The sequence below is a fragment of the Oncorhynchus gorbuscha genome, linkage group LG07 (assembly GCF_021184085.1).
Source record: "Oncorhynchus gorbuscha isolate QuinsamMale2020 ecotype Even-year linkage group LG07, OgorEven_v1.0, whole genome shotgun sequence".
NCBI classification, from domain to species: Eukaryota; Metazoa; Chordata; class Actinopteri; order Salmoniformes; family Salmonidae; genus Oncorhynchus; species Oncorhynchus gorbuscha.
Window position 1 is genome coordinate 10,254,724 of NC_060179.1, and position 16,012 is coordinate 10,270,735.

The 16,012-nt window shown below is 42.2% G+C and overlaps 1 protein-coding gene across 6 annotated transcripts in view; it reads left to right on the forward strand.

Moving 5' to 3' along the window:
* The window catches only part of LOC124039466 (semaphorin-5A-like), a 327,706-nt gene that overhangs the window by 150,497 nt on the left and 161,197 nt on the right, over window positions 1-16,012 (forward strand). For all 6 annotated transcript variants that reach the window (XM_046355461.1, XM_046355465.1, XM_046355462.1 and 3 more), the window contains 3 exons: window positions 126-339; window positions 5,339-5,624; window positions 9,683-9,818. In XM_046355461.1, the coding sequence (XP_046211417.1) occupies window positions 126-339; window positions 5,339-5,624; window positions 9,683-9,818 (636 nt within the window). The remainder of the gene's footprint in view (window positions 1-125; window positions 340-5,338; window positions 5,625-9,682; window positions 9,819-16,012) is intronic.

Here is a 16,012-nt window from a genome sequence, read left to right on the forward strand (position 1 = left end):
TCTCCCCCACCGTCATCTCCTCCACCTCTGTCCCCCTCTCCCCCCTCATCTCCCCCACCTTTGTCTCCCCCCCTCACCTGTCCCTCTCCCTCCTGCCCCGCCCCCTCCTGCCCCGCCCCCTCTAGCTGACCAACCTGACAGAGATCCATGACCAGATCAGTGGGATGGCCCGTTGTCCCTACAACCCTCTCCATAACTCCACAGCTCTGATCACGTCCAGTGGAGATCTGTATGCTGCTACCGCCATGGACTTCTCTGGCAGAGACCCAGCTATCTACCGCAGTCTGGGGGGGCTGCCTCCTCAACGCACCGCACAGTACAACTCCAAATGGCTGAATGGTAGGCCGGGTACTGGGTAAAGGAAAGGGGAGTAGGGGATTGTGGGGTGTCATTATACAATGCTTTTAGGACAACTCCAAATGGCTGAATGGTAGGCCGGGGTACTGGGTAAAGGAAAGGGGAGTAGGGGATTGTGGGGTGTCATTATACAATGCTTTTAGGACAACTCCAAATGGCTGAATGGTAGGCCGGGGTACTGGGAGGAAGTGAAGGGTAGGGGGATAAGCAGTAGTAGTATAGAGATGTAGAAAAGGTGTTGAAGGAGTTAACTTGTGGTGTCTGTCACTGTCACACAGTTCACTGATGACAAGACCATAAACGCACATTGTTTTGTTTTCATTCCTTTCAAGACAACAAGGGCTCAAAGTATTTAACTTCTTTAAACAAAACAAAAAAATATGTCACAAAATCTTTCTCGTTCTTTATTGACATGTTTGTCTCTTTCCTTGTCGAAAGACATCAAAGTGACATTTTCATCTGGTAGTAAAACAATGAAATCAGCTTGTCGGCCTGAAGAGCTCAGTGTGTTCCAGTTCAAGAAGCACAGCCCCCCTGGAACAAGGCTGCTGACTGAATACGCTGCTTCACTCATTCTCTCCCTCTAAAAGAGTCATTCTCTCCCTATAAAAGAGTCATTCTCTCCCTCTAAAAGAGTCATTCTCTCCCTCTAAAAGAGTCATTCTCTCCCTCTAAAAGAGTCATTCTCTCACTCTAAAAGAGTCATTCTCGCATTCTAAAAGAGTCATTCTCTCCCTCTAAAAGAGTCATTCTCTCCCTCTAAAAGAGTCATTCTCTCCCTCTAAAAGAGTCATTCTCTCCCTCTAAAAGAGTCATTCTCTCACTCTAAAAGAGTCATTCTCGCATTCTAAAAGAGTCATTCTCTCATTCTAAAAGAGTCATTCTCTCCTCTCCCTCTAAAAGAGTCATTCTCACACTCTAAAAGAGTCATTCTCACACTCTAAAAGAGTCATTCTCTCATTCTAAGAGTAATTCTCTCCCTCTAAAAGAGTCATTCTCTCCCTCTAAAAGAGTCATTCTCTCCCTCTAAAAGAGTCATTCTCTCACTCTAAAAGAGTCATTCTCTCCCTCTAAAAGAGTCATTCTCTCCCTCTAAAAGAGTCATTCTCTCCCTCTAAAAGAGTCATTCTCTCATTCTAAAAGAGTCATTCTCTCCCTCTAAAAAGAGTCATTCTCACACTCTAAAAGAGTCATTCTCACACTCTAAAAGAGTCATTCTCACACTCTAAAAGAGTCATTCTCTCATTCTAAGAGTAATTCTCTCCCTCTAAAAGAGTCATTCTCTCCCTCTAAAAGAGTCATTCTCTCCCTCTAAAAGAGTCATTCTCTCACTCTAAAAGAGTCATTCTCTCCCTCTAAAAGAGTCATTCTCTCCCTGTCATTCTCTCCCTCTAAAAGAGTCATTCTCTCCCTCTAAAAGAGTCATTTCTCCTCTAAAAGAGTCATTCTCTCCCTCTAAAAGAGTCATTCTCTCCCTCTAAAAGAGTCATTCTCTCCCTCTAAAAGAGTCATTCTCTTACTCTAAAAGAGTCATTCTCTCACTCTAAAAGAGTCATTCTCTCCCTCTAAAAAGAGTCATTCTCTCATTCTAAGAGTAATTCTCTCCCTCTAAAAGAGTCATTCTCTCCCTCTAAAAGAGTCATTCTCTCCCTCTAAAAGAGTCATTCTCTCACTCTAAAAGAGTCATTCTTCCTCTAAAAGAGTCATTCTCTCCCTCTAAAAGAGTCATTCTCTCCCTCTAAAAGAGTCATTCTCTCACTCTAAAAGAGTCATTCTCTCCCTCTAAAAGAGTCATTCTCTCCCTCTAAAAGAGTCATTCTCTCCCTCTAAAAGAGTCATTCTCTCATTCTAAAAGAGTCATTCTCTCCCTCTAAAAAGAGTCATTCTCACACTCTAAAAGAGTCATTCTCTCCCTCTAAAAGAGTCATTCTCTCCCTCTAAAAGAGTCATTCTCTCCCTCTAAAAGAGTCATTCTCTCCCTCTAAAAGAGTCATTCTCTCCCTCTAAAAGAGTCATTCTCTCCCTCTAAAAGAGTCATTCTCTCCCTCTAAAAGAGTCATTCTCTTCTAAAAGAGTCATTCTCTCCCTCTAAAAGAGTCATTTCTCCCTCTAAAAGAGTCATTCTCTCACTCTAAAAGAGTCATTCTCTCCCTCTAAAAGAGTCATTCTCTCACTCTAAAAGAGTCATTCTCTCCCTCTAAAAAGAGATTCTCTCACTCTAAAAGAGTCATTCTCTCACTCTAAAAGAGTCATTCTCTCCCTCTAAAAGAGTCATTCTCTCCCTCTAAAAGAGTCATTCTCTCCCTCTAAAAGAGTCATTCTCTCATTCTAAAAGAGTCATTCTCTCCTCTAAAAGAGTCATTCTCACACTCTAAAAGAGTCATTCTCTCCCTCTAAAAGAGTCATTCTCTCCCTCTAAAAGAGTCATTCTCTCCCTCTAAAAGAGTCATTCTCTCCCTCTAAAAGAGTCATTCTCTCCCTCTAAAAGAGTCATTCTCTCCTCTAAAAGAGTCATTCTCTCCCTCTAAAAGAGTCATTCTCTCACTCTAAAAGAGTCATTCTCTCCCTCTAAAAGAGTCATTCTCTCACTCTAAAAGAGTCATTCTCTCCCTCTAAAAAGAGATTCTCTCACTCTAAAAGAGTCATTCTCTCACTCTAAAAGAGTCATTCTCTCCCTCTAAAAGAGTCATTCTCTCACTCTAAAAGAGTCAATCTCTTGTCAACCAGGGATCTGATTCGCTTTAAACCAATAAAATACAACCATAAAAAAAAAATATATATATATATAAAGGCTCCACGTGTTGCAGCAACCTTTGAGAAAAGGGTTCAGCAACTCATTTTATGTCAAATAGATTTTTTTTCTCTCTCTCTCTCTCTCTCTCTCTCTCTCTCTCTCTCTCTCTCTCTCTCTCTCTCTCTCTCTCTCTCTCTCTCTCTCTCTTCTCCAGTGATGCTGTGCAAAGCTGAGGAGGAGAAGACCGTTTGAAAGAGCAACAACAAAAAAAAATGTTTAATTTAAAAGTGGATTAAATCACTGTCAAGGAGGATAATGCATGTGGTTAAGGTCCAATAATGTCACACATAAAAATGAACACACAGCAATGAGCGGACGTGGGAGGTCAGCAGATTTACGGCACTACACCACTGCTTTGGTGATTCCTCATCTGAATCTGTAGGCTTCCCAGGATGAATTATAGGTTTCACTATTGGAACACAAAAGTCTTTAATAAGAATGCCATCATTTATTTCCCCTAATCACCTTTACCTCACAGCTCTACATCAAGATCCTATGGACCCCTAAATACATTTGAATAAATATGGGTTGTATTTACAATGGTGTTTGTTCTTCACTGGTTGCCCTTTTCTTGAGGCAACAGGTCATAGATCTTGCTGCTGTGATGGCACACTGTGGTATTTCACCCAGTAGATATGGGAGTTTTTCAAAACTGGGTTTGTTTTCAAAATTGGGTTTGTCTGTGTAACCTGAGGGAAATATGTGTCTCTAATATGGTCATATATTGGGCAGGAGGTTAGGAAGTGCAGCTCAGTTTCCACCCAATTTTGTGGGCAGTGAGCACATAGCCTGTCTTCTCTTGAGAGCCATGTCTGCCTACGACAGCCTTTCTCAACAGCAAGTCTATGCTCACTGAGTCTGTACATAGTCAAAGCTTTCCTTAAGTTTGGGTCAGTCACAGTGGTCAGGTATTCTGCCACTATTTATTATCTGTTAGGACCAAATAACATTCTAGTTTACTCTGTTTTTTTTGTAAATTCATTCCAAATTGTTAAGTAATTATCTTTTTATTTTCTCATGATTTGTTTGTGTCTAATTTTGTTGCTGTCTTGGGGCTCATTGGGATCTGTTTGTGTTTGTGAACAGAGCCCCAGGACCAGCTTGCTTAGGGGACTCTTGTCCAGGTTCATCTCTCTGTAGGTGATGGCTTTGTTATGGAAGGTTTGGGAATCGCTTCCTTTTTTGGAATTTAACAGCTTTTTCTGGATTTTGGTAATTAGCGGGTATCAGCCTAATTGTGCTCTGCGTGCAATATTTGGTGTTTTGCATTGTACATTGTTCTGGTGTTTGCCCCATTTTGTGAATTCTTGGTTGGTGAACGGACCCCAGACCTCACAACCATGAAGGGCATTGGGTTCAAGTGTATTCTCTCTCTCTCTCTCTCTCTCTCTCTCTCTCTCTCTCTCTCTCTCTCTCTCTCTCTCTCTCTCTCTCTCTCTCTCTCTCTCTCTCTCTCTCTCTCTCTCTCTCTCTCTGGATTTTGCTCTCGCTATCTCTGGCTATCTCTCTCTCTTGCGCTATATCTCTCTCTCTTGCGGTTTCTCTTGCTATCTCTCTCTTTGCTATCTCTCTATTGCTCTCTCTCTCTTGCTATCTCTATATTGCTCTCTCTCAAACTCCTCTGTTTTCTCTCTTGCCCTTCCCCCTCATTCAACAGAGCCTAACTTTCTCTCCTACTTCAACAGAGCCTAACTTTGTCTCCTACTTCAACAGAGCCTAACTTTCTCTCCTACTTCAACAAAGCCTAACTTTGCCTCCTACTTCAACAGAGCCTAACTTTGTCTCCTACTTCAACAGAGCCTAACTTTGTCTCCTCCTTCAACAGAGCCTAACTCTGTCTCCTCCTTCAACAGAACCTAACTTTCTCTCCTACTTCAACAGAGGCTAACTTTGTCTCCTCCTTCAACAGAACCTAACTTTCTCTCCTACTTCAACAGAGCCTAACTCTGTTTCCTACTTCAACAGAGCCTAACTTTCTCTCCTACTTCAACAGAGCCTAACTCTGTCTCCTACTTCAACAGAGGCTAACTTTCTTTCCTACTTCAACAGAGCCTAACTTTGTCTCCTACTAACAGAGCCTAACTTTGTCTCCTACTTCAACAGAGCCTAACTTTCTCTCCTACTTCAACAGAGCCTAACTTTGTCTCCTACTTCAACAGAGCCTAACTTTGTCTCCTACTTCAACAGAGCCTAACTTTGTCTCCTCCTACGACATTGGGAACTTCACCTACTTCTTTTTTCGGGAGAACGCGTTGGAACATGACTGTGGTCGGACTGTTTTCTCACGTGCTGCCCGGGTCTGTAAGAACGACATTGGAGGAAGGTTCCTATTGGAGGACACCTGGACCACGTTCATGAAGGCTCGGTTGAACTGCTCTCGACCGGGAGAAATACCGTTCAACTATAATGAACTACAGGGAACGTTCTACCTGCCAGAATTAGACCTGCTCTATGGGATCTTTACTACTAACGTGTAAGAAATACATTCTAGACACACAGAAACACACAGAAACACACAGACACACAGAAAAAGAGACACACAGAGACACACAGAAACACACAGAAACAGAGACACACGGAGACACACAGAAACAGAGAGACACAGAGATACACAGAGATAAACAGAGACACACAGAGACACTTGCAGAGACACATGCAGAGACACATGCAGAGACACACTCAGAGAAACACATAGAAACACACCGACACACAGAGAGACACGCAGAGACACATGCAGAGACACACTCAGAGAAACACATAAAACAGAGAAACAGAGAGACACAGAGAGACACACAGAGAAACACAGAGAGACAGAGAGACCGAGACATACAGAGAAACACACAGACACACACAGACACACACTTTACCCTCTCTAACATGGGCCTGTGCAGACTTACTCTGTCACAATGGGCAGGACAAGGAAATGGTCAGAGATACCAGCCAGAGGCGGCTGGTGGGATGAGCTACATAGGAGGACAGGCTCATTCTAATGGGCAGGACAAGACAATGGTCAGAGATACCAGCCAGAGGCGGCTGGTGGGATGAGCTATAGGAGGACAGGCTCATTTTAATGGGCAGGACAAGACAATGGTCAGAGATACCAGCCAGAGGCGGCTGGTGGGATGAGCTATATAGGAGGACAGGCTCATTCTAATGGGCAGGACAAGACAATGGTCAGAGATACCAGCCAGAGGCGGCTGGTGGGATGAGCTATATAGGAGGACAGGCTCATTCTAATGGGCAGGACAAGACAATGGTCAGAGATACCAGCCAGAGGCGGCTGGTGGGATGAGCTATATAGGAGGACAGGCTCATTCTAATGGGCAGGACAAGACAATGGTCAGAGATACCAGCCAGAGGCGGCTGGTGGGATGAGCTATAGGAGGACAGGCTCATTTTAATGGGCAGGACAAGACAATGGTCAGAGATACCAGCCAGAGGCGGCTGGTGGGATGAGCTATATAGGAGGACAGGCTCATTCTAATGGGCAGGACAAGACAATGGTCAGAGATACCAGCCAGAGGCGGCTGGTGGGATGAGCTATATAGGATGACAGGCTCATTCTAATGGGCAGGACAAGACAATGGTCAGAGATACCAGCCAGGTGCGGCTGGTGGGATGAGCTATATAGGAGGACAGGCTCATTCTAATGGGCAGGACAAGACAATGGTCAGAGATACCAGCCAGAGGCGGCTGGTGGGATGAGCTATATAGGAGGACAGGCTCATTTTAATGGGCAGGACAAGACAATGGTCAGAGATACCAGCCAGAGGCGGCTGGTGGGATGAGCTATAGGAGGACAGGCTCATTTTAATGGAATGAATGGAACGGTATCAAACACATCAAACGTATATGGAAACCACATGTTTGATGCAGTTGCCTTTATTCCATTCCAGCCTTTACAATGAGCCAGTCCTCTCATCGCTCATCCCACCAGCCTCCACTGTGTACTCTGCCTAGAGGTTCCTTCATGGCTTTTCGTATTATGGTCAATAAACCTTGAAGTGGGCAAAACACTGAAGTATCCTTCAGGTACAGCTGATAATGAACAGTCATATTATACTATCATCGTTCACTCACGTTTAGTTTGACAGTTTGATTCAGACTAGTTTCTCTCATGTTATTTTATCATATCTTAGAGAAGACACGTTCTTGCTAAAGTGACAGTTTGAAAATTCTAAACTATTCATCAGGCCCGATCTGGACACTTGGCCAGAGAGGCAGAACCTCTTAATTGAAGCCCGGTGTTCAATTTATAGTCAATTTAGACCATCCATCACTCACAGTGTGATCTGAGTCCACAGACACGATCTGGTAGGGACAGATATAAAGGTATATACCAGTCAGCTAGCATTGTGTCTGCTTAGTTGGCTTCTTAATCTATCTCTCTATATATATATACTATATATACAGTACCAGTCAAACATTTTGAGACACCTATTCATTCAAGGGTTTTTCTTTATTTTACTATTTTCTACAGTGTATAATAATGGTGAAGACATTAAAACTATGAAATTACACATATGGAATCATGTACTTGTTGGCTGTTTTTCCTTCAATTTGCAGTCCAACTCATCCCAAACCATCTCAATTGGGTAGAGGTTGGGTAATTGTGGAGGCCAAGTCATCTGATGCAGCACTCAATCACTCTCCTTCTTGGTCAAATAGCCCTTACACAGTCTGGAGGTGTGTTGGGTCATTGTCCTGTTGAAAAACAAATGATAGTCCCGCTAAGCGCAGACCAGATGGGATGGCGTATCGCTGCAGAATGCTGTGGTAGCCATGCTGGTAAAGTGTGCCTTGAACTCTAAGTAAATGAAAGACAGTTTCACCAGAAAAGCACACCCACACCATCACACCTCCTCCTCCGTGCTTCATGGTGGGAAGCACACATGTGGAGATCTGAGGTGCAGTTAATTGCCGATTTCTGAGGCTGGTTACTCTAATGAACTTATCCTCTGCAGCAGAAGTAACTCTGGGTCTTCCTTTCCTGTGGTGGTTCTCATGAGAGCCAGTTTCATCATAGTGCTTGATGATTTTTGCGACTGAACTTGAAGGAACGTTCAAAGTTCTTGAATTGTTCCGTATTGACTGACCTTCATGTCTTAAAGTAATGATGGCCTGTCATTTCTCTTTGCTTATTTGAGCTATTCTTGCCATAATATGGATTTAACCCTATTTGGTAAAAGACCATCTTCTGTATACCAAACCTACCTTGTCACAACACAACTGATTGGCTGAAATGCATTAACTTCTTTCGGATCATTGGGATGCTAGCGTCCCACCTCGACAACATCCGGTGAAATTGCAGTGCGCGTAATTCAAAATACAAAAGTAATTAAAACATTCATCAAAATACAAGTGTTATACACCATTATTTAGTTTAGAATCTTGGTAATCGAACCGCTTTGACCGATTTACAATAGGCTTTATGGCGAAAGCATAGCATTTGATTTTCTGAGGACAGTGCCTCACCCACCTCCTGCATTAACATGAATTCATAACCTGCACAGGTGTCACAAAAATCTAAAATAGCGATAAAATAAATCACTTACCTTCATCTTTTTGCAATCCAACGGGTCCCAGTTACACAATGAATGGTCGCTTTGTTCGATAAAGTCCTTCTTTATATCCCAAAAATGTCAGTTTATTTGGCGTGTTTGATTCAGAAATCCACCTGTTCTCGCCCAACATGCCTACAAAGGAATCTAAAAAGTTACCTGTAAACTACGTCCAAACAATTCAAACAACGTTTCTAATCCAAACTCAGGTACCCTAATATGTAAATAATCTATCAAATGTAAGACGGAATATACTGTGTTCAGTACCGGAGAAAAAGAACGAGGAGCGCAAACACATTCACGCGCGTCAAAAGACTTGAGTCCTTCTGAGGGATATTCTGAAAGAATAGGAATACTTATTCATTTTTCAAAAAACAAAGCATGAAACAATTTCTAAAGACTGTTGACATCTAGTGGAAGCCATAGGAACTGCAGTATGGGTCCTAATTATTATACTTTCCCATAGAAAACAATTGACATTCCAATGACCTCAAAAAAAAGAAATTCCTGGATGGATTTGTCCTCGGGATTTTGCCTGCCAAATCAGTTCTGTCATACTAACAGACATTATTTTAATGGTTTTAGAAACTTTAGAGTGTTTTCTATCCAACACTACCATGTACTTGCATATTCTAGCTTCTGGGCCTGAGTAACAGGCAGTTTACTTTGTGCACCTCAGTCATCCAAACCTCCGAATACTGCCCCTAGCCTTAAAACGTTAAGAAGGAAATACATTTCACAAGTTAACTTTTAAGAATGCACACCGGTTAATTGAAATGCATTTCAGCTGACTACCTCATGAAGCTGGATGATTCCATATGTGTTATTTAATATAGTTGATTTCTTCACTATTATTCTACAATGTAGAAAATAGTAAAAAATAAAGCAAAACCCTGGAATGAGTAGGTGTGTCCAAACTTTTGACTGGTACTGTATACATATTTATATGCATCTCTCCTCCCCCCTACAGGAATAGCATAGCAGCGTCTGCGGTGTGTGCCTTCAACCTCAGTGCCATCACCCGTGTGTTCGGTGGCCCCTTCAAGTACCAGGAGAACTCTCGCTCCGCCTGGCTACCTTACCCCAACCCTAACCCTGACTTCCAGGTAAATATACACCTACCCCAACCCTAACCCTGACTTCCAGGTAAATATACACCTACCCCAACCCTAACCCTGACTTCCAGGTAAATATACACCTACCCCAACCCTAACCCTGACTTCCAGGTAAATATACACCTACCCCAACCCTAACCCTGACTTCCAGGTAAATATACACCTACCCCAACCCTAACCCTGACTTCCAGGTAAATATACACCTACCCCAACCCTAACCCTGACTTCCAGGTAAATATACACCTACCCCAACCCTAACCCTGACTTCCAGGTAAATATACACCTACCCCAACCCTAACCCTGACTTCCAGGTAAATATACACCTACCCCAACCCTAACCCTGACTTCCAGGTAAATATACACCTACCCCAACCCTAACCCTGACTTCCAGGTAAATATACACCTACCCCAACCCTAACCCTGACTTCCAGGTAAATATAAACCTACCACAACCCAAACCTTGACTTCCAGGTAAATGTACACCTACCACAACCCTAACCCTGACTTTTAGTTAAATTTACACCTACCCCAACCCTAAACTTGACTTTCAGGTAGATATACACCTACCCCAACCCTAACCTTGACGTTCAGGTAGATATAAACCTACCCCAACCCTAACCTTGACTTTCAGGTAGATATATACCTGCTCCAACCCTAAACTTGACTTTCAGGTAGATATTTACCTACCCCAACCCTAACTAACCTTGACGTTCAGGTAGATATAAACCTACCCCAACCCTAACCTTGACTTTCAGGTAGATATATACCTGCTCCAACCCTAAACTTGACTTTCAGGTAGATATTTACCTACCCCAACCCTAACCTTGATGTTCAGGTAGATATAAACCTACCCCAACCCTAACCTTGACTTTCAGGTGAGGAACACCAAAATGGCCGTCAAACTGAGCTCACAGGGAACTCTCCTGTCCCAATATGGGCCTGAAGCCATGGGTTCAGCTAGGTATTTGTTCTATCAGGGTTAAGCCAGGCTCAGGTTCAGATTGGGATATGGTTTGGGAATAACCAGGCTGAAAATAACCAGACACCAGTTGCTACCATACAAGACAGATGGATGAGTTCAGTTACTGTCCCTACAGCTCCTTCAGTTACTGTCCCTACAGCTCCTTCAGTTACTGTCCCTACAGCTCCTTCAGTTACTGTTCCTACAGCTCCTTCAGTTACTGTCCCTACAGCTCCTTCAGTTACTGTCCCTACAGTTCCTTCAGTTACTGTCCCTACAGCTCCTTCAGTTACTGTCCCTACAGCTCCATCAGTTACTGTCCCTACAGCTCCTTCAGTTACTGTCCCTACAGCTCCTTCAGTTACTGTCCCTACAGCTCCTTCAGTTACTGTCCCTACAACTCCTTCAGTTACTGTCCCTATAGCTCCTTCAGTTACTGTCCCTACAGCTCCATCAGTTACTGTCCCTACAGCTCCTTCAGTTACTGTCCCTACAGCTCCATCAGTTACTGTCCCTACAGCTCCTGCCGTGAGAAAACCTCCTGCATGTAATCTGTCCAATGTTCACCGGCTGTTAGAAATGGGAGAAAAAACGAATGAGTTGGGAATAATATCCAACCTAACACAACTCTGAGTCACAGGTGTCCTGAAAGTTTACCATAATGTCTGAAATGCCACTGGTATCTCTTCTACTCTCACCATGATCTAGGTAGTTGTAATATTCAACTAAATTCCCGTCCTCCCTCTTCTCCCTCATCTCCTGTAACAATATAGAGTGTCTGGGAATGATACTCCTCAATCATTGCATCTAACCCATAACACACTATACTCCTCAATCATTACATCTAACCCATAACACACTATACTCCTCAATCATTGCATCTAACCCATAACACACTATACTCCTCAATCATTGCATCTAACCCATAACACACTATACTCTATCATTACATCTAACCCATAACACACTATACTCCTCTATCATTGCATCTAACCCATAACACACTATACTCCTCAATCATTACATCTAACCCATAACACACTATACTCCTCAATCATTGCATCTAACCCATAACACACTATACTCCTCAATCATTACATCTAACCCATAACACACTATACTCCTCAATCATTGCATCTAACCCAAAACACACTATACTCCTCAATCATTACATCTAACCCATAACACACTATACTCCTCAATCATTACATCTAACCCATAACACACTATACTCCTCAATCATTGCATCTAACCCATAACACACTATACTCTATCATTGCATCTAACCCATAACACACTATACTCCTCTATCATTACATCTAACCCATAACACACTATAGTCCTCAATCATTACATCTAACCCACAACACACTATACTCTATCTATCATCATTAGCTAATAAAAATGTTTTCTAAATTAGTCCATACTCCCTTATTCTACTGGCGACCTCTAGGAAGAGTTACCAGATCATGAAGATAGCACCCTAACCCATCACAGAATTCCCTCTCCAGGATCCCAATCTTGTGATATTTGTATCAAAACAAAAACACAACATGAAATCAACAATACATATATCACAATCCAGTAAGTAACTGTCATCCCTGATTAACATATATTCTCCTTTCTATAAGCAGACTGAACACAGTACCACTGTATAAGTACCCCAAAGACCCTTACCTCAGGGAACTGGTCATTTTCCCCTCTCAAACACGTTTAAAAAAAAACATGTTAAATCAAAAATAAACCAATTCGAATAACTAATCAACTTAGAATTATAACTCTTTATGACTCCCTATGAAAATAATAATAATCTCCTAAAGTAATGGTACAATTTGGATAGAGTGTTTCTCAAGAATTCTATAATGAAATCTTCCCTGTCTATTTAATTCATAATGAAGTTGATTATTCTTCATTAGGAATTTTTCATATTCAGGGCTTCCGACACCATTAAAATGTTTCCTCTCCCTTTCTTTCCCTGTCCTTAAGGAAACCATTTAAATCCCTCTTCAAAACATTTTCATCCTCCTGCAAACCCATTTAAACTGAATTGAACAGATCCCATCCAATAAATCCCACACACGGCGATAGTATCTCTCCATCGAGTCTAACGATTCACTGGTCTCCTTTTCCCCATGTGGTTCTCCGTAGCCATCAACCCACATTAAAAAAAATGTAAAGTTTTTTGTTTGATAACCCCTATACTAATTCCTCGTGACCCCTCCACCCGTTCGTCCATTCTAGAGTTCCATTCCAGAATTAGATGACATCAAAACTACATTTATTTCAAAATAAAACCACATAACATGTCTCATGATTTATAAGGCCTTCTGCATTTGCAAGGAGCGTTTGGGCATATCATTTAAATGTGTTACCATTACGCGGAACCCAAACCGGCTGTGAGCCATCGTGCGTCATCGTGTATGCATTTATTTTGTCCCCCTACACCAAACGCGATCACTACGTGCAGGTTAAAATATCAAAACAAACTCTGAACCAATTACATTCATTTGGGAAGAGGTCGATAAGCATTAAACATGTATGGCTATTAAGCTAGTTCGCTTGCACTTCCTAGCTAAATTGCCCAATTTAGCTAGCTTGCTGTTGCTAGCTAATTTGTCCAGGGATATAAACGTTTAGTTTTTATTTTACCTGAAATGCACAAGGCCCTCTACTTCAACAATTAATCCACACATAAAACGGTCAACCGAATCATTTCTAGTCATCTCTCCTCCTTCCAGGCTTTTTAATCTTTGAATTTATGTGGTGATTGGCATCTAAACTTTCATAGTATTACTACACCAACGGCAAAGCAGTTTGTCTTTCAATTTCCCACGTGGGTATAACCATGGCACGTGGGTATAACCATGGCACGTGGGTATAACCATGGCACGTGGGTATAACCATGGCACGAGGGTATAACCATGGCACGTGGGCATAACCATGGCACGTGGGTATAACCATGGCACGTGGGTATAACCATGGCACGTGGGCATAACCATGGCACGTGGGTATAACCATGGCACGTGGGCATAACCATGGCACGTGGGTATAACCATGGCACGTGGGTATAACCATGGCACGTGGGTATAACCATGGCACGTGGTTATAACCATGGCACGACTTCTACTTTAGCCCTTGGCAACGCAGCCGCTCGTTGACGCGTGCGAGCAGTGTGGGTGCAATAATTGAATAACATGGATTTCTGGTGTGGTCAGCTTGTTAGAATCCCCTGGCATTTCGCCTAGAATCTTCAACCCAAAATCATATTTAGGTAGACATTTCCTCATTTGTGTTTGTGGGATCTTGTCTACATTTAGTTGCCTGTGTGGGTAACGGATGTGAAACGGCTAGCTTAGTTAGCGGTGGTGCGCGCTAAATAGCGTTTCAATCGGTGACGTCACTTGCTCTGAGACCTTGAAGTAGTGGTTCCCCTTCGAGGGTGACTGTTGTTGATGTGTGCAGAGGGTCCCTGGTTCACGCCCGGGTATGGGCGAGGGGACTGTCTAAAGTTATACTGTTACATGTGCACACCAATAGCTTTACATTTCGTTTGTACTTTATTGTTTTGTTTTGGTGAGTTTCAGTTTATTAAAATATGTGGAACTCTATTCACGCTGCACCTTGGTCTACTCATTTCAACGAGCGTGACAGAAGATCCCACCAAAAACGGACCAAGCAGCGTGGCCAGGAGGAATGGACATGGGAGGAAATCCTGGATGGAGAAGGACCCTGGACGCATGCTGGAGAATATCGCCGTCCAAGGGAGCAGTTGGAGGCAGCGAGAGCGGAACGGCGACGATACGAGGAGTTAGAACAACGACAGAAGCACGAGAGGCCCTACTGTTGGGAGAAGGAGTGGAGCAGGCCCTGTTTTTGGGAGAAGGAGTGAAGCAGGTCCTACTGTTGGGAGAAGGAGTGGAGCAGGCCCTGTTTTTGGGAGAAGGAGTGGAGCAGGCCCTTTTTTTGGGAGAAGGAGTGGAGCAGGTCCTACTGTCGGGAGAAGGAGGAGCAACGGGGGGAAACCAAAAAATGACATGCCCTCCTAAAACTGGTTATAACTTCAGTTCTGTTGTGATGTTAAGATTCTATCACTGACAGTGTGTTACATAGACTTATTTAAGAAAAGTCAATGACTTTAAAAAATGGCAGAGTAATAATTGTTTTAAATTCATGAGCAGTCCAAATGACCTCTTTAGCAGTTCTGGTGTTTTAAGCTCTGTGGTCTTTATTAATGACACATAGAATGTTGTATTACTGGAAATGCTAGCAGTTCTCAGGGCTAGCAGGCTAAACAGATTGACTGATTGAATTTATTAGACAATTAATAAACAAAAACATAATTACGGCGGTGACGGTGACGCCTCCACATACACTTTTTCAATTTTCCCCTAAAATGACATGGCAAGGATATGCATATTCTGGATAACATTTGAAAGGAAATACTTTGAAGTTTGTAGAAATGTGAAGTGAATGTAGGAGAATATAACACAGTATATCTGGTAAAAGATAATACAAAGAAAAACATTTTTTTTTGTACCATCGTCTTTGAAATGCAAGAGAAAGGCCATACTGTATTATTCCAGCCCAGGTGCAATTTAGATTTTGGCCACTAGATGGCAGCCGTGTATAGCTTACTATACCATACAATACTATACAATACTATACCATACTATATCATATATACCATACAATACTATACTATACTAAAACTATACCCTATCATGCTATACCATACCATACTATACCACACCATACCATATCATACTACACTATACCATGCCAAACTATACCATACTATACTATGCTATACCATACTGTGCAGTACTATACTATACCATTCTATACTAGACCATATCATGCTATACCACACCATACCATGCCATATCCTACTTTATCATACCATACTATACCATACTATACTATACATACCATGCTATACTACACCATACTGTACAGTACTATGCCATACTATACCATACCATACTACATCATACTATACCACACCATATTATGCCATGCCATATCTTACTATGTTATACCATACTATACTAGACCATATCATACTATACCATATCATACTATACAGTACTATACCATATCCTACTATACTATACTATACTATACAGTACTATACCATATACTATACTATACCATACCGTACTCTAACATACCATACTATACCGTACTATACCATATCATGCTATACCATACCGTATCATATCAT